The following is a 19437-nucleotide window of genomic DNA, read 5'->3' as shown; positions in this document are numbered from 1 at the left end:
CACAGCCCGACTGCTCACATTTAAAGTCCACATCGACCCCAAAAACGACCCGCAGGCTTTAGCCCCGCCCCCCAGCTGACTTCAGCATCCCAGCATGCAGAGTGGACGGTGGAAGCCAGGTTGTAAACTTCTCTGTATTTATATTTAGTGATGAAGACTTGATTCTTGAGGTCTCAGAGAGTTGATCTCATGTTGAAGGTAAAGTGAAGCTCCGTGTTGATGTTCTGAGGAACACGTCTCTCCACATTTTAATACAAATATGAATCATAGAAGTGAAGATGGCTAGAGGAGGTGGGTGACTGTTACATTTAGTGAGTGGACGCGTGAACTCTGTGTTGAGAAAGGCCTTCGCTGCTCCCTGAAAGGCTCCAATAAGGGCACAAAAGCCCACATTTTTGACGCCCGTCAGAACGAGCGAAAGGGCATCATGATGTTTATGAATGGAGCTCTTGAAGCTGCACAGACAGGTGAGGCGTCTCTCGTCTGTCTCTTTCTGTCTCTTCTTACAAGTTCAACTCGGGAGAATAATGAAGAAATGTTTAAGTGGTCAGTCCTCTCCTCTCCAGCTCCCTCGTCTGCTTCAGCTCCTTAATCCTACAGACACACAACACACAGTTAGTGTGTGTGTGTGTGTGTGTGTGTGTGTGTGTGTGTGTGTGTGTGTGTGTGTGTGTGTTACCTGTGCCTGCAGCGTCTCAAGAACCTCATGATCTTCCGAGCTGCCTGGTCCTGTTTCTTCGTCAAGAACGACCCCCTAATGGACACAAAGTAAATAATCAATCATCAATATCAACTGTTTACAATCAATATGCACAAGCAGTAATCACAATGCGCTGGTGCTAATCAATATCGGTAATCAACACCCTGCGCCTGTAACCGACACCCTCCACCTGTAATCAACACACTAACACAGTGATTCTCAACTGGTGGGTCACGGACCCGTTTTCAGTGGGTCGCGGGTCTTTGCCTGACCAAAAAAAAAAGTGATTTTATTTTGAAGGGCATTTTTTATTCCAGCATTTACGGCACTTGTTCAGCGGTGCAGGAAAAACACAGACTAATGCGTCATGAATCACATCACGTGATGCAGCTCAGACAAACAAATATGAGTATTCTGACAAGTTTCCTGACTCAGTGAGATGTTCACACACCGCGACACACGGGGAGAGACGAGGACACACGGGGAGAGACGAGGACACAGAGAGGGACGAGGACACAGAGAGAGAGCAGGACACAGAGAGAGAGCAGGACACAGAGAGGGACGAGGACACACGGGGAGAGAGCAGGACACACGGGGAGAGACGAGGACACAGAGAGAGAGCAGGACACAGAGAGGGACGAGGACACAGAGAGGGACGAGGACACAGAGAGAGAGCAGGACACAGAGAGAGACGAGGACACAGAGAGAGAGCAGGACACAGAGAGAGAGCAGGACACAGAGAGAGAGCAGGACACAGAGAGAGAGCAGGACACAGAGAGAGAGCAGGACACAGAGAGAGAGCAGGACACAGAGAGAGAGCAGGACACAGAGAGAGAGCAGGACACAGAGAGAGAGCAGGACACAGAGAGAGAGCAGGACACAGAGAGAGAGCAGGACACAGAGAGGGACGAGGACACAGAGAGAGAGCAGGACACAGAGAGAGACGAGGACACAGAGAGAGAGCAGGACACAGAGAGAGAGCAGGACACAGAGAGAGAGCAGGACACAGAGAGAGAGCAGGACACAGAGAGAGAGCAGGACACAGAGAGAGAGCAGGACACAGAGAGAGAGCAGGACACAGAGAGAGAGCAGGACACAGAGAGAGAGCAGGACACAGAGAGAGACGAGGACACAGAGAGAGAGCAGGACACAGAGAGAGAGCAGGACACAGAGAGAGAGCAGGACACAGAGAGAGACGAGGCCACAGAGACAGAGCAGGACTGTTGAAGTGAGATGTGAAAGTCAAATCATAGGACGATCTCCAAAAGAGAAGAATGTCCAGAGAGACCAGAGACATTAGACTCTGACTGGACAGACTCATAGAGGTGAATTCTTCAAACACTACTTTCTCTTTTTAGAAGATGAGAAAAATATAACATTGTGTCTTCTTCACTTCACCCTGAATGAACTGAATTTAAAGCTGCAGGACAATTCAGTGAACATCATTTTTCTAAATTGAATTTCATTATGTATTACATTTTTTAATCCAGCCGTTATTTTACTTGAAATGAGAAAAACATTTATTCATGTATTTATTGAATAACAATAATTATTAAAATATCATTGATGTATTTTCTTTATTTGATTTGACAGTTTACTACACAGACGTTACTACTGCTAGACTTCTTGAATATATATATATATATATATATATATATATATATATATATATATATATATATATATATATATATATATATATATACGACACAGAACAGTTGCTACCAGCAACCCCTCTGCTACCAGCTGTTACTGACAGGGTCGCTACAATATGGATGAAGTACCTTTGACCTTTGACCTACCTCTCACAAGGACTGTTAACAAAAAAGGTTGAACGGCAAGATGCTTTTAACAGTACATGTCCGACTCGCTAGCTTCTAAGCTAATTTTAACATGACGGCCAATGGGGAAATGCTAACCGCGATTAGCATTAGCGAATATATAATATATCTTTGTACATCTTTTCATGCAGACATACTTGCATTACAGACTAAGGTCTCTCACGGCTACCAAACGAAAAGCAATGAGGCAATAACTGTTGTTGCTCTGAATAGCTGTTGTGCTAGCAGCAACTGGCCAAGCCAGTTAGCCGTAAATGCTATTCAGAGCTATGAGCAGAGAAGATCAGCTTTTTCTCAAGTCTGCCAGTGGATCCTAACAGCCCGGAACAGTGTGAAAGAATCCATCATCACCAACGGGTTCTGAAAGGCTGGGATACTATGAGATTAAGGGGACAGCGCAATGAGGAGGACAACACAAGCTCAAGGGCGGATTTGCCCCAGTTCATGATGTGGTGTGTTCAAGGACCCAAATGCAGACTCGTTTTTTCCAGTTTCTTTTTTTTTCCAGTTTTTTTCCCAGTTCTACAAAACTTGTTTGAGTTTTTTTGTGTGTGCGTGTTTTTGAGTGAGAGAAATAAATGTTTTGTAGAACAAGTTTTGTCGAACTGTAAAAAAAAGGAAAACAAAAAAAAACGAGTTCGCTTAGAAGCTAGCGACATGTTATGACGTTCATAGAAGACAACTTTAGTACTGTTGAAAGCATCTTGCTGTTCAACTGGGACACCTGCGGCTTATAGACCAGTGCGGCTTATCTATGCACACATTCTTTTTCCTTCAGCTGGTGCGGCCTATGTGCCGGTGCGCTCTATAGTCCGGAAAGTACGGTATATATAATTTGGGTCGCTTGTCATTAAGGGGTGATGGTGGGTCCCGCAGCCAAACCAGTTGAGAACCACTGCTCTAACAGGTCTAACCTGATCTGGTTCTAACAGGTGCATGGATCAGGTCTTACCTGATCTGGTTCTAACAGGTATATGGATCAGGTCTAACCTGATCTGGTTCTAACAGGTGCATGGATCAGGTCTAACCTGATCTGGTTCTAACAGGTGCATGGATCAGGTCTTACTTGATCTTGGGGTTGTGGCTGGCGGCCCCTCTTGGACCCTGCTTCAGCCTCTCGTACTCCTTGTAGCTGCGGTAGTACTGCTGGATGAGGACCGCCGCCCGTCGGCTCTGCTGGAACCGCTTCTGCTCGTAATAGGACCTGAACTTGGACTGGATCAAGATGGCCGCCTGGGTCATCTTCTTGTAGAGAGCGTACTGAGGGGGAGGGGGGGGGGGGGCAGAGGGGCACCGTTAGAGTCCAGTTACACAATGTTAGCATATAGCCTAGCATAGATCAAACCAGACTCCATTCAGAGAACAAGCAGTTTAACAGTGATTTGCTTGTCTGTTATTTCTTCCATGGCTGACGGCGGAAATAAATGGCTCAGTTTATAACGGCTTCCATGGAGATAAGCCACTCCCCCTCTCTGGCACGAATGAGGCAAATAAACACAAGTAGCAGCGGAGAGACATGCCGGTTGGTTTAACTCTCACTCTGTATGAACTAACATGTATTACCTCCTCTCTTACTGCTGTTAAACCAGAACCAATATTCACTGATAGAAACACTGTTTACATATCACGTGATTAAACACACACACACACCACCACATCTACTGGTCTGTCCATATTACCTTCAGAGCTATCCATGTTAGCTAGCCAGAGAGAGAGAGAGAGAGACACGGTGAAGACACACGGCAGGTTAGTTCAGTGTTAGTGAAGACAACACACACACACAAACACACACACCTGTTTGTACTTCCTGTAGCATCTCTGTATGACGGCTGCAGCCATGTCCTGCTGCTCCTTTAACCTGCGACCCTGCAGACAGACAGGAAACAGCAGCGTGACATGTGTGTGTACACACTGTGATGACATCATAGCGTGTAGTGTGTGTACCTTGTATCTCCTGAAGGCGTTCTGGATGATCCTGGCGGCCTCGTACAGCTCCCTCTGCTCTCCGTCCGTCAGCGTCAGCAGGGCGAAGTCTCTTTCTATCTTCCCATTGGCTGAGGCGTTCAGGAACTCCGCCCATGCCGCGGAGGAAGGGGGGCGGAGCCTCTGGAGGGCCAGTGCGCTGAGGGGCGAGGGCAGGCACACCCGTCTGCAGGTGCACGTAAACACAAATGTATCCATGAACTTGTGATAATACCCTTAATGCAAAGCAGGGGGCGGGGCTTACCTGGGCGGGGAGTGCGTGTGGGCGTCGACCGTGTCGAGGTACGTAGCAAGCCAGGTGTCCTGTATGGCGGGGTTGTCCCGCCTCTCTCTGAGCGGTGACTCCGCCCCCCTGGAGAAGTCCTCCCGTTTGATTCGCTCCGGGGTCGCCTCGATGATCTGCTCCGCCAGCGTCGCCATGTCAACCTGAGGGTAACCATAGCAACAGGAACTCTGTGGTCACTGAATATTTGCAAGTTTTGACAAATGAGTGTCTGTGTAATCTAACCTCAGGACTACACTTGAGGACTTACCTCAGGACTACACTTGAGGACTTACCTCAGGACTACACTTGAGGACTTACCTCAGGACTACACTTGAGGACTTACCTCAGGACTACCCTCAGGACTACACTTGAGGACTTACCTCAGGCCTACACTTGAGGACTTACCTCAGGACTACCCTCAGGACTACACTTGAGGACTTACCTCAGGACTACACTTGAGGACTTACCTCAGGACTACACTTGAGGACTTACCTCAGGACTACACTTGAGGACTTACCTCAGGACTACACTTGAGGACTTACCTCAGAACTACACTTGAGGACTAACCTCAGGACTACACTTGAGGACTTACCTCAGAACTACACTTGAGGACTAACCTCAGGACTACACTTGAGGACTAACCTCAGGACTACACTTGAGGACTTACCTCAGGACTACCCTCAGGACTACACTTGAGGACTTACCTCAGGACTACACTTGAGGACTTACCTCAGGACTACACTTGAGGACTTACCTCAGGACTACACTTGAGGACTTACCTCAGGACTACACTTGAGGACTTACCTCAGGACTACACTTGAGGACTTACCTCAGGACTACACTTGAGGACTTACCTCAGGACTACACTTGAGGACTTACCTCAGGACTACACTTGAGGACTAACCTCAGGACTACACTTGAGGACTTACCTCAGGACTACACTTGAGGACTTACCTCAGGACTACACTTGAGGACTTACCTCAGGACTACACTTGAGGACTTACCTCAGGACTACCCTCAGGACTACAATTGAGGACTAACCTCAGGCCTACACTTGCGGACTAACCTCAGGACTACACTTGAGGACTAACCTCAGGACTTACCTCAGGACTACACTTGAGGACTTACCTCAGGACTACACATGGACTTACCTCAGAACTACACTCGAGGACTTACCTCAGAACTACCCTCGAGGACTAACCTCAGAACTACCCTCGAGGACTAACCTCAGGACTACACTTGAGACTAACCTCAGGACTACACTTGAGGACTTACCTCAGGACTACACTTGAGGACTTACCTCAGGACTACACTTGAGGACTTACCTCAGAACTACCCTCAGAACTACACTTGAGGACTAACCTCAGGACTACACTTGAGGACTTACCTCAGAACTACCCTCAGAACTACACTTGAGGACTAACCTCAGGACTACACTTGAGGACTTACCTCAGAACTACCCTCGAGGACTTACCTCAGAACTACACTTGAGGACTAACCTCAGGACTACACTTGAGGACTTACCTCAGGACTACACTTGAGGACTTACCTCAGGTCTACACTTGAGGACTAACCTCAGGTCTACACTTGAGGACTAACCTCAGGTCTACACTTGAGGACTAACCTCAGGTCTACACTTGAGGACTAACCTCAGGTCTACACTTGAGGACTACCCTCAGGACTACACTTGAGGACTAACCTCAGGACTACACTTGAGGACTAACCTCAGGTCTACACTTGAGGACTAACCTCAGGTCTACACTTGAGGACTAACCTCAGGACTACACTTGAGGACTAACCTCAGGTCTACACTTGAGGACTAACCTCAGGTCTACACTTGAGGACTAACCTCAGGTCTACACTTGAGGACTAACCTCAGGTCTACACTTGAGGACTAACCTCAGGTCTACACTTGAGGACTTACCTCAGAACTACCCTCAGAACTACACTTGAGGACTTACCTCAGAACTACCCTCAGAACTACACTTGAGGACTAACCTCAGGACTACACTTGAGGACTTACCTCAGAACTACCCTCGAGGACTTACCTCAGTACTACACTTGAGGACTAACCTCAGGACTACACTTGAGGACTTACCTCAGGACTACACTTGAGGACTTACCTCAGGTCTACACTTGAGGACTAACCTCAGGTCTACACTTGAGGACTAACCTCAGGTCTACACTTGAGGACTAACCTCAGGTCTACACTTGAGGACTAACCTCAGGTCTACACTTGAGGACTAACCTCAGGTCTACACTTGAGGACTACCCTCAGGACTACACTTGAGGACTAACCTCAGGACTACACTTGAGGACTAACCTCAGGTCTACACTTGAGGACTAACCTCAGGTCTACACTTGAGGACTAACCTCAGGACTACACTTGAGGACTAACCTCAGGTCTACACTTGAGGACTAACCTCAGGTCTACACTTGAGGACTAACCTCAGGTCTACACTTGAGGACTAACCTCAGGTCTACACTTGAGGACTAACCTCAGGTCTACACTTGAGGACTAACCTCAGGTCTACACTTGAGGACTAACCTCAGGTCTACACTTGAGGACTAACCTCAGGACTACACTATTTCGGGGTCCCTTTTTGTCGGTTTATTGACGTTAAATCAGTTTGTTTAGTGTTCATACAGCTGTAGTGAACAGCGATGTGTCTCACTAGACTCAGTGAACACAGCTCCATGAATACACAGAGCTCCTCTGGACAGTTATGATCCAGACAAGACGGCGTTTCGTTTACCGTGATATCTGTGACTTCCACAACACGTACTGAGCAGAAATACAGATTATTGTTTCCACGGTTGATGGCGGACAGTTTAACGGCTTTCAGGGCGATAAGCCACGCCCCCTCTCCGGCGCATCCAGCGCGATTAACGTGAATGAACACAAATAGTCCCCGTCGAGACCGGCGGCGCAAATGACTCGTGTGAACACGGCATCAGACTGAACTTTAGATGTTGGTGTGTTGAATGTGTACCTGCAGCACCTCCTCCTCCAGGAACTCCTCCTCCTCTCCCTCGTTCTCTGCGTTCTCTCCATAGCTCAGCAGCTGCTCCTCCAGCGCTCGCCGTCCGGCCGCCGGGTGTGTGTGTGTGTGGGCGGGGGAGGGGGGACAGGCGCTCTCGTAGTCCATCAGGAAGAGCGGTGAGTCTCTGGAGCCTCCGGGGTTCAGACCTGTGAGGGATCAGTGAGGATGAGGATCAGGGACACAGACCAGGTCTCATCTTATTGATCAAACAGTATCTGGGTTACCTGTGCTACCTGAGCTACCTGCGTTATCTGCGCGACCTGTGCTACCTGTGCAATCTGTGTTACCTGTGCTTCCTGTGCTTTCTGTCTTACCTGTGTTGAGCCCGGAGGTCATCTCCTCCCCCCACATGGACACAGGGAGGGGGGTCAGGGAGGAGGGGGAGACCGGCAGTGAGGAAGAAGACAGAGACGAGGGGGAGGTATCCATGGGGGCGGGGCCACTGGAGTAGGCGGAGCTCGGGGAGGAGGGGCCACTGGGGGAGGGGAGGCTGCTGGAGGAGCTCAGACCTGGAGGGGAGGGGGGGGAGAGAAGTGACACCGTTAGAGCCAATCAGAGGACTGGAATCACGTCACATTCACTTCACGTTTGATGTGAACGCAGCGTTAGCTACTAGCTAGTATCTACTACCTAGTAGACATGACTGTCAGGTGTGTTACCTGTGTCTGGGCTGGTGGACGGAGGAGACGGTGACGGCTGTGGTTGCGGCGTGGTGGGCGTGTGCATGTCGTCCCTGGGCGTCACGTGCGTGTGCAGCTCCTCCAGCGCGGTGGCGAGGCGGGTGTGTCCTCGGGAGCGAGCCACGGCGAGCGGCAGGCGGCCCAGCGAATCAGGGAGCCCCAGAGCAGAGCTGTTCCAGCTGTACAGGAGCTCTGCTGCCCTCTGGTGGCCCAGAGCACACGCCCACATCTGGAACACACAGAGGAGATACACACAACACTGATGACTGACGGGACACCTGGCCAATCACAGCACAGCACTTTAAATGTGTGTGTGTGTATTTTACCAGCGGGGTGCAGGAGAAGTGGTCGATGTTCAGAGGATCTACTTCCTGTTCCAAGTCCAAACTGTCGCTGTTAACACTCCTACAACACACACACAGCTATAGTCAGCAAGTGTGTGTGTGTACCTCCAGCGGATCAGAGTGTGTATCAGGTGTGTGTGTGTACCTCCAGCAGATCAGAGTGTGTATCAGGTGTGTGTGTGTACCTCCAGTGGATCAGAGTGTGTATCAGGTGTGTGTGTGTACCTCCAGCAGATCAGAGTGTGTATCAGGTGTGTGTGTGTACCTCCAGCAGATCAGAGTGTGTATCAGGTGTGTGTGTGTACCTCCAGTGGATCAGAGTGTGTATCAGGTGTGTGTGTGTACCTCCAGTGGATCAGAGTGTGTATCAGGTGTGTGTGTGTACCTCCAGCAGATCAGAGTGTGTATCAGGTGTGTGTGTGTACCTCCAGTGGATCAGAGTGTGTATCAGGTGTGTGTGTGTACCTCCAGTGGATCAGAGTGTGTATCAGGTGTGTGTGTGTACCTCCAGCGGATCAGAGTGTGTATCAGGTGTGTGTGTGTGTACCTCCAGCGGATCAGAGTGTGTATCAGGTGTGTGTATCCTTGTGCAGCAGCCAGGTGGAGGAGTGTCATCCCGCGGTGACGGACCGAGTGATGAAGCCTCTCTCCTCCTCCTCCTCCTCCCCACCTTCCTCCTCTCATCATCCTCTCACAAACTCCCACAATCCTCCTCTCGAACCACTGAGGACACAAACAGAGATTCATTATCATTCCTTCAGAATAAAAGCTCGGGTGAAGCCTCTAAACACTGGTAAACTACATGTGTGATAAAGAACATAAAGTGATCTTGATGTCAATCTGTAAAAACAGAGGATCCGATGAGTTGTAATGGTTTTAGTGTCTGTCCGTCTCCGTCACATCCAGTCCCCAGAGTCTATTTTAACTCCACGACTCCACCTGCCAGAATAAACCCTGTGACATCACAGAGAGAGAGAGAGAGAGAGAGAGAGAGAGAGAGAGAGAGAGAGAGAGAGAGAGAGAGAGAGAGAGAGAGAGAGAGAGAGAGACAGACAGACAGACAGACAGACAGACAGACAGACAGACAGACAGACAGACAGACAGACAGACAGACAGACAGACAGACAGACAGACAGACAGACAGACAGACAGACAGACAGACAGAGAGACAGACAGACAGACAGACAGACAGACAGACAGACCGACAGAGAGAGAGAGACACAGAGACAGACAGACAGACAGGCAGAGATAGAGACGGACAGACAGAGACAGACAGACAGACAGACAGGCAGAGATAGAGACAGGCTGCAGCTGAGGTTCAGCAGAGGTCAGACTGTTTTAAAGGGTTTTACATTGGGGTTCATGAGTTCTTCTTTACCGGTTTACCAGCTTCATGTAATCTCTCTCATGTCTCTGATTGGCTGATCAGCTTAAAGAGAATTAGTGCACGAGAAGAGGAAAGAAAGAGAAAGAAGCGGAGTGATTGTGTTTCCATTATTTAGTCTAACACTACAACCTGAACTTATTAGAAGCTTATTAGAAGCTTCATGACCCCAACAGAGAGAGTCACGTTCTATCTCCTCACCTGTTCATGGTCTTCAGGTAGGGCGGGTGGAGGGGGTGGGGCCAGCTGGCTGCCATGTTGTTGATGATGATGATGATGATGATGATGATGATGATGATGATGATGCTGCTGCTGCTGCTGCTGGTTGCTGTTGCTGTTGTCGCAGGCGGCCATCTCTGCCATCCTGCGCTCCATCTGCTCCAGTCGCTCCAGGATGGACATCCTGAACTGATTATCTGCACACAGAAAACACACAGAGAGCCGTTTACGTCAGTTAACGACTAAGGGCTACTTTCTAGTCCCGAAAACAGTTGTACAAAAAGGTGAGAAGTTAAAAAAAACGTCTACAGAGAAACGTCGACGGACAAAGATCAAAAACCAATTTTGCGAACTAGTTAGCTAAAACCGACAAAAAACACAGGCCATGGTTTTAGCTAGTTATATCCCGGCTGCTAACTAGCTAGCTAAAACTGTGAAACAATAGCTGCAGATAAAACAGGGTGATAATATCACAGATGTGTCTGGCTTTGTTTCCAGCAATATCACCACCATGGTCATTGTTTTTATGTGGGAGACAGCTAGTTAGCTATCTACTGGGATATTTGTTTTTAGAGATGCTAGTGGGGGAAAGCTAGTTAGCTATCTACTGAGAGATTTGTTTTTAGCGATGCTAGTGGGGGAAAGCTAGTTAGCTATCTACTGAGAGATCTGTTCATATCGATGCTAGTGGGGGAAAGCTAGTTAGCTATCTACTGAGAGATTTGTTTTTAGCGATGCTAGTGGGGGAAAGCTAGTTAGCTATCTACTGAGAGATCTGTTCATATCGATGCTAGTGGGGGAAAGCTAGTTAGCTATCTACTGAGAGATTTGTTTTTAGCGATGCTAGTGGGGGAAAGCTAGTTAGCTATCTACTGAGAGATTTGTTTATAGCGATGCTAGTGGGGGAAAGCTAGTTAGCTATCTACTGAGAGATTTGTTTATAGCGATGCTAGTGGGGGAAAGCTAGTTAGCTATCTACTGAGAGATTTGTTTTTAGCGATGCTAGTGGGGGAAAGCTGGTTAGCTATGTACTGAGAGATTTGTTTTTAGCGATGCTAGTGAGAGAAAGCTAGTTAGCTATCTACTGAGAGATTTGTTTATAGCGATGCTAGTGAGAGAAAGCTAGTTAGCTATCTACTGAGAGATCTGTTCATATCGATGCTAGTGGGGGAAAGCTAGTTAGCTATCTACTGAGAGATTTGTTTATAGCGATGCTAGTGGGGGAAAGCTAGTTAGCTATCTACTGAGAGATTTGTTTTTAGCGATGCTAGTGGGGGAAAGCTAGTTAGCTATCTACTGAGAGATTTGTTTATAGCGATGCTAGTGAGAGAAAGCTAGTTAGCTATCTACTGAGAGATTTGTTTTTAGCGATGCTAGTGAGAGAAAGCTAGTTAGCTATCGACTGAGAGATTTGTTTTTAGCGATGCTAGTGAGAGAAAGCTAGTTAGCTATCTACTGAGAGATCTGTTCATATCGATGCTAGTGGGGGAAAGCTAGTTAGCTATCTACTGAGAGATTTGTTTTTAGCGATGCTAGTGGGGGAAAGCTAGTTAGCTATCTACTGAGAGATTTGTTTATAGCGATGCTAGTGGGGGAAAGCTGGTTAGCTATCTACTGAGAGATTTGTTTTTAGCGATGCTAGTGGGGGAAAGCTAGTTAGCTATCTACTGAGAGATTTGTTTATAGCGATGCTAGTGATAGAAAGCTAGTTAGCTATCTACTGAGAGATTTGTTTTTAGCGATGCTAGTGAGAGAAAGCTAGTTAGCTATCTACTGAGAGATTTGTTTTTAGCGATGCTAGTTAGCGTTACTAACTACTGTGGATGTGTATCTGTGTCAACAGCTCTAACCAGGAGGCAAATGGAAAACTCCTCTCTTTAATAACTGTTTTAAGAGAGCCTCTCTCTCTCACACACACACACGGCAGGACGATTGAAGTCAGTGGAGATAGTTTCCATTTGAGACAGAGTGTGTGTGTGTGTGTGTAAGGCTATATAGGGAGTCTGCTTTTATTTCTCCCCCCCACACACACACACACACACACTATCATATCCTACGTTATATTACATATATGTACACATTACATCCCATAATACACAATGTTAACATGTCACATGACACGTCTGTATGACATCATCGATCCATATCAGGAGTGTAACAGTGAAAAACAACAATAAATGTAACAAGCTAACACCCACACACACAGTATGAATATGTCCGGTTACCGTGGTTACCGAGCGGCTGCGTAACCATGACAACCCCTACGGAGACACACAGAGAGTCTGGTCCTACCGTCCATCTTCTGTCTGTCTGTCACAGTGAGGTGAGGAGCATTGTGGGTAGGCTGTGATGTCACAGCATTAGTTAACACACACACAGGATCAGCAAGGTAAAGCGAGGGAGCAGTGTGTGCTCGGGCGTCCTGTGCAGACTGGTGTCCAAACACAGCAGCAAGGCATGCTGGGTAATCCACAGTGAGGGAGGCGGGGGGGGGGGAGGGGGGCTGTCTCACATTCCTGAGCCACACCCCCCCCCCCCCAACAGATTCCATGAGACACAGAGAGAGAAGAAGACATGAGATAGAGAGGAAGTGAGGGGGTCTGAACCCAAACCTGGTTCAGAGAGGACCTGGTCTGGGTTCAGTCATAAATAGCAGCTGATGTGTTTCCAGTGGAAAACAGCTCCACCACATCAATCACTGATGAGACAGCTGGGATAAAGAGGATCACGCACGCACGCACGCACGCACGCACGCACGCACGCACGCACACGCACACGCACACGCACACGCACACACACACACACACACACACACACAGTGTTTCCACTGATCTGAGATCAGAACATGTCCGGCTTAAAGTTAAAACAGCACCTCCTCCCCATCATGATGTCACACAACAGCTGTTTGATTGGACGGATTAAACCTCACAGATTACATTACAAAAAAATAACTACACTTCCCACAATGCCGTGCAGGACATCAACACGTCAACGATGATGTTATGTTGAGTGTTGATAGAGCTGCTACATTGTTAGCTTATAGCTTAGCACAGAACTAGACTCCATTCAGAAAACAGCTGTTAGCTTGAGCCTCACCGTCCAATGAGAGCCAGTCGAGCTGAGAGCTCGGCAGAGAGCTGGCGTTCCTCGCTCGGTACTCAAACAGAACCGAGGACGAGACGGAACCTCCAGACTCTAGGACCTGAAGACACACCAGACTGGCCTCGTGGGCTGAGAGAGGGACGGACCATCAACATGTTAGAGCAGGGGGGTCAAACTCATCTTCAAAGCAGGGGGGTCAAACTCATCAGCATCACGGTCCCTCAAAGGGCCGGTTGTAACTGTAATGCTGCGTTCACACCGGTCGCGTTGATTTTGTGACGCACTGCACAATCGCGTCCAACGCGCCGCCGGTCGTGTTCACACCAAACGCCGCAAAATCTCATAGCGCCGGAGAGGGGCCGTGGTTTATCGTCCTGGAAGCCGTTCACCTGGCCGTCATTTCTTTCCGCTGTCAACCGTGAAAGGAATAAGGACAATTGCTGCTTTGTACGTGTTGTGGAAGTCCCTCAAACATCGGAATGCCAAACGCCGTCATGTCTGCTTCATAATATTGTTCAGAGGAGCTCCGTGGATTGTATCGAGCTGTATTCACTGTCTAGCAAGCCACCGGTCGCTGTTTACTACAGCTGTAGGAACACTAAATAAACTGATCTGGCTGCGATTCAACGGCAATAAACCGACAAAAAGGGACTCTGAAATAACTACGTAATGATGCCGATTTGTAGGTTACTGGTCTTCTCAATGGAGCTCTGATGGATCGGTGCTAGGCTATGCTAACATCGTAGCAGCTCCACCAGCACTCAATAACGTCACGTAGACGTAAACACGGCAGCGTCTATTCATTGTTTGTACCGTATGGTTTACACACACACATGTATACACATAGTTTGGTCCGGTCTCTGTTGATATGAGGTATCGTAGAGCTCTGGGTGAACACAGACGGCGACAGGAAGCCAGTGATGACAGGGGGAGCAACTCAACGCTGATAGGCTATCGCGCCACAGCGTCACGCCATTATGTTGCTGAAGTTGAAAAATTTCAACTCGCGCGTTGGCGATTTTGCGGCGTCCAACGCGCCATCGCAAAATCGCGGCGCGCCAGTCTCATCGCGTCTGTGCAGAGACTTTGTATGTAATCTCGACGCGCGTCAAAAAATCAACGCGACCGGTGTGAACGCAGCATGAGACTGTGTCACTAACTTCTCACTAACATACTGTTAAATAACTCTCTGCATCCGATTATTGTTTATTCAAGTGTAAACATATTGTACATGCAGTTATATCAATGAAAAATGATATTTAAACACATTTCTGTTGTTATAACATAAATCATTTTAATTGAGGGTTCAGAAACCCACATGACTCTATCAAAGAAAATAACAAAGACAAATATCAAACACAAGTTCTGACATTAACGTTGTTCAAAGCTGTTTGTTCACCTCTCTGCATCACTAATGTTCCTCCCTGTCGTCGTCCTGTGCATGCAGCTACATCCAAGAGCTGCTCACTGAGAGTCAGGTCTGATGAACATGATAGATGATGTATCCGTGTTGTCTGTGCTTTCATCAGCAGTTCATTACAAACACAAGTACCTGCTCGTCTCTTAGCTGCTGTGTTGTTAGATTGCTGCTAGTTCATCAACTCGGTCTGCGATGGTGTTTCTTCACAAACTGACATTTGTAAAAGTCTGTATCTGGTCGGAGCTCTGCTCACACACCTTCAGCATGCACTGGGCTGTAGCTGTGTGAATATATTCTGCTGTGATTGCAGTCTGCCTTTTAATTCTTGGACAGTTTGATGTTTTTCTCGGAGGCTAAATTTAGCTCCGTGTTTGGTGTCAAAATGCCGACGTGAATTGTATCCTTCATCACCGACACGCCTCATAACACAGAAGACAGACCCGTTGTTCTCCTTGAAGCACAAACATGTGTTCGCTTTCACATCTTTCATTACATTTTCTTCCCTCTGCATCAATGTTTCTCTTCGTGGACATTTTGGGATTATTTGTGGATCTTTTTCAAAACCTCTTTTCGGGCTGTTGCCTCTCCTGTCCACCTGTTGTGATCGTTTTAATGTCGGTAACAACTTTCTATCTCATCATTTCGACCATGGGGATACTTTTATTTTGAAGTCTAACTTTTAATTATTTTTGCTGGTGGATTCACGGGCCACATAAAATGACGTGGCGGGCCTTGAGTTTGACATATGTGTGGTAGAGGGACATACCAAAAATACAGTGTGTGTGTGTGTGCGTGTGTACCTGGACAGTAGCAGCGTAATACTCCAGGTTGGATGAGCGAAGCGGGGACCGTGCTCTGATCAAACACACACGAGTATCGACCCAACAGCTCACTCCACGGTCCTGTGATCAACACCTTCACACCTCCCTACACACACACACACACACACACACACACACACACACACACACACACACACACACACACACACACACACACACACACACACACACACAGTCACTTTTGTGATGAGGGCCTCTGGCGCTCCCTTGTGGACAAACAGAGGAATACCTCATTCTGTCTCTATTGACTATAGCTAATATAACTGCTAACAGCTAACAGCTAATAGCTAACTGCTAACAGCTAACTGCTAACGGCTAACTGCTTACCTCTGGGTACGACCACTCTGGAGAGAAGTCTGTGATGGAGGAGAAGCGGGTGGAGGTGGAGGAGGGTAGCGGGTGAGGGAAGGGGAGGAAGGAGGAGGAGGGGGAGGGTTGGGGCGGCACCATGTAGCGGACCCCCGCCGGGAACACGGCCGGGTTTGGTGCGGCGGGGGGGTGGTGAGCCGCCACGGGATTGGCCACCTCGGTGATGAGGTCAGAGATGAGGTAGAGGGAGATGTCAAGTTCCTCCCCTTCTTCTTCTTCTTCTTCTCCTCCTCCTCCTCGCTCGCATGGCTCCGCCCCCTCCTCCTCCTCCAGGTGCGTGTCCATGCGGGCGTCCTCCGGGTCGTAGCCCCGCCCACCCTCCTCCTTCACCTGGATGGGGGGCGTCGCCGTGTGAGTGGCGGTATCCATGGCGATGGCAGGAACGGAGGCGGAGCTAATGGGCCGACTCAGATAGGACACGTGATCGTAGGGCGGGACCAGGACCAACGGCTGCGTCTGATTGGCTGGCCGACCGGGTCGGCCTGCCGAGTCCTGGCAGCCCAAGAGCAGGGAGGCGGTGCTGCTTGCTGTCTGTTGACGTGGAGACGAGCAGGAGGAGGCGTGGCTTGTCTGAAGAACACAGAAATAAAAACTACAGTGAAAAAAGAGAGCGGATGATTACCAGTTGTGAAGAAAGTAGTTCCTCTAAGTCTCACCTGGAGTAGAGCCAGCTTAGTGGGAGGAGCCTCGCCTTCATCATCTCTCCTGTCCTTCACCTCCTCCTCCTCCTCTCTCACAGGCTCCTCCTCCTCTCTCACAGGCTCCTCCTCCTGCGTCCCCCCTTGTGACTCCCCGAGAGCTCCCAGCTCCAGGCAGAGGGGGAGCAGGGGCGGAGTCACAGAGGAGGTGGGAGACAGGGAGAGGGCGGGGGGGAGGGAGGACGAGGGGGGGGAGGAGGACGAGGAGGAGAGGGAGGAGAGAGAGGAGGGAGGGGAGACAGAGGATGGAGGGGTGGAGGTGGGTGAGAGAGAGAGAGCTAGAGACGGGGGAGAGAGGGGGGAGGAGGAGGAGAGAACAGGTGAGGGGGAGGAGGAGGGAGGAGGGGGGCCGCCATATGTCTGACCCTGTTTGGGGGAGTTCAGGAAGGAGTCGGGGTCGAAAGTTGGGTGAGGCGGGGGGGAGGAAGCGGGGGAGGGAAGGGAGGTGGCAGGAGGACGAGGGGGGGAACGGAGAGAGGAGGGGGTGACGAGCAGGCCTCGAATGACTGGGGAAGGGAGGAGGGTGAGGGAGAGAGTGGTCATGGGAGGAGGAGGGGGGAGTGAGGAGGAGGGAGGGGAAGGGGAGGGGGGCCCACCGGCAGTGGGAGGGGCCAGAGCGGGGGAGAGCAGCAACTGGCCAGAGCGGTTGAGAGAAAGCCCCGCCTCCTCTCCTCTTCTGGCTCCGCCTCCTCCGCCTGCAAGGGTGGTGGTGGTTGCCATGACGATCACAGCGTTCTGGGGCAACGCAACAGTCGTCAGGTTGCCGCAACGGTCGCCGTAGAAGCCGTTGCCATGGTTACCCAAGGTGATGGTCGCTCTGTGAGGCTGAGGGGGGGGCGAGGCCGAGCTGTAGAATATACAACATAGAGTATATTTATATACACACACACACACACACACACACACACACACACACACACACACACACACACACACACACACACACACACACACACACACACACACACACACACACACACACACACACACACGTGGTCACTTGCAGCACTGTAACTATAAAACTTTCCCCGTGGACTTCTATGATAAAAGAGACTTACGTGGATGAGGGGCAGGGAGATGAGACGGGGCTGCTCTGAGCCTGGAGGGGGGGCAGTTTGGTGGCTCCTCCTCCTGCCTCCCCCCCCTCACAGGACAGAGGGGAGGAGGAGGGCCTGCAGGAGGAGGGGGGCAGTTTGGGGGAGATGATGCGATGCTTGGTGCTGTTGCAGCGGTGGGGAATGTTCACTCCTGAAGAGACTGTACAGAGACACAGCGATGTCACAGCGATGTCACAGCGATGTCACAGCGATGTCACAGCGATGTCACAGCGATGTCACAGCGATGTCACAGCGATGTCACAGCGATGTCACAGCGATGTCACAGCGATGTCACAGCGATGTCACAGCGATGTCACAGCGATGTCACTCATGGATGTCCCTCAGTGATGCGTTACCTTGGCCGGTGTTACAGAGGCAGGTGTGTGTACGAGGTTGTGGTTTAGTTCTTTGTCGGTCCAGAATGTGTTGAACCAGATCCTCAATACTGAAGTCACCTGAACCCACAGAGTACTTTATACTGTGGACTGAGACAATATACTACATGTTATTACTACAGAGTACTTTATACTGTGGACTGAGACAATATACTACATGTTAGTACTACAGAGTACTTTATACTGTGGACTGAGACAATATACTACATGTTAGTACTACAGAGTACACATATACTGCATGTTAACACCACAGAGTACCACACAGTACCCTATAGATACTATGAGGTAGTATTTCATGAGTACTTGTACATGATACGTACACATGGGCCTCAGCTGGTTCAGCAGCTCGTCTCGGCTCCACCTCAGACTGTCATGTCGGTCGGTCACCGCACACAGCAGAGGACTGCATTTCCCAGAATCCTCTAGGGACGGCACGTTCAGATAGTGGACCAGCACGATGTCTGGGTTCTGTTAAACAAACATATTGATTGTCGATCGATCGGCAACTCAGTTCACAGTCTGTTGATGTGTAACGTGTGTGTTGACCTGCAGCAGCCAGTAGCAACGTCTGTGGAATGTTGGAACGATGGAGGAATGGACGTAGCAACCGTACAGGCACTGCAACGCAACAGAGACAGCAACCGGCAACTTTAGTACAGGCACTGGGGATCACGGTAGAAGCGTTCACGTTCGCGATCCCGCTCAGGTTTAAACAAACCTGCGAATTCTACCGAAGACACTGAAGCCGAGTGAAAGACAATGATGTCCAGAAGCCCTCCAGCCCTCCCTGTCTGTCCTCCACTACCCAACCCTTGCAACTCAAAAGACCTTGCAGTGTTCAATGAAAATGCAAAGGACTGTGTGAAGAAATGGGAAACTGTCATATAACCATCACGCTTCAGTGAAACGAAAAGAAGAAGTACAGGCACTGAAGCCAGGACAAAGACAGCAACTAACTTATCGGTGCTGCTAACGTTACTAGCTCTCCCCCTGTTGGTTAGCCGTTAGCGGTGCTGCTAACGTTACTAGCTCTCCTCCTGTTGGTTAGCCGTTA

General features: G+C 49.4%; 1 protein-coding gene across 5 annotated transcripts in view; it reads right to left on the bottom strand.

The window, feature by feature from the left end:
- Positions 1 to 456: 456 nt before the first annotated feature.
- camta2 (calmodulin binding transcription activator 2) overlaps positions 457 to 19437 on the bottom strand; it is a 21791-nt gene continuing 2810 nt past the window's right edge. For 3 of the 5 annotated variants that reach the window (XM_079295649.1, XM_079295650.1, XM_079295652.1), the window contains 20 exons: positions 18930 to 19001; positions 18704 to 18851; positions 18345 to 18473; positions 17950 to 18148; positions 16850 to 17738; positions 16152 to 16763; positions 15783 to 15909; positions 13557 to 13691; positions 10443 to 10657; positions 9405 to 9580; positions 8840 to 8918; positions 8493 to 8742; positions 8148 to 8342; positions 7783 to 7979; positions 4769 to 4950; positions 4486 to 4690; positions 4336 to 4407; positions 3608 to 3801; positions 680 to 754; positions 457 to 594 (listed from right to left, as the gene is read on the bottom strand). In XM_079295649.1, the coding sequence (XP_079151775.1) occupies positions 540 to 594; positions 680 to 754; positions 3608 to 3801; positions 4336 to 4407; positions 4486 to 4690; positions 4769 to 4950; positions 7783 to 7979; positions 8148 to 8342; positions 8493 to 8742; positions 8840 to 8918; positions 9405 to 9580; positions 10443 to 10657; positions 13557 to 13691; positions 15783 to 15909; positions 16152 to 16763; positions 16850 to 17738; positions 17950 to 18148; positions 18345 to 18473; positions 18704 to 18851; positions 18930 to 19001 (4206 nt within the window). In that variant the 3' untranslated portion in view covers positions 457 to 539. The remainder of the gene's footprint in view (positions 595 to 679; positions 755 to 3607; positions 3802 to 4335; positions 4408 to 4485; positions 4691 to 4768; positions 4951 to 7782; positions 7980 to 8147; positions 8343 to 8492; positions 8743 to 8839; positions 8919 to 9404; positions 9581 to 10442; positions 10658 to 13556; positions 13692 to 15782; positions 15910 to 16151; positions 16764 to 16849; positions 17739 to 17949; positions 18149 to 18344; positions 18474 to 18703; positions 18852 to 18929; positions 19002 to 19437) is intronic. The other 2 variants (XM_079295651.1, XM_079295653.1) reach the window with 2 other exon arrangements.

The sequence above is a fragment of the Melanostigma gelatinosum genome, assembly GCF_949748355.1.
Source record: "Melanostigma gelatinosum genome assembly, chromosome: 23".
Taxonomy (NCBI): domain Eukaryota; kingdom Metazoa; phylum Chordata; class Actinopteri; order Perciformes; family Zoarcidae; genus Melanostigma; species Melanostigma gelatinosum.
This window is presented reverse-complemented; position numbering and strand designations above follow the sequence as displayed.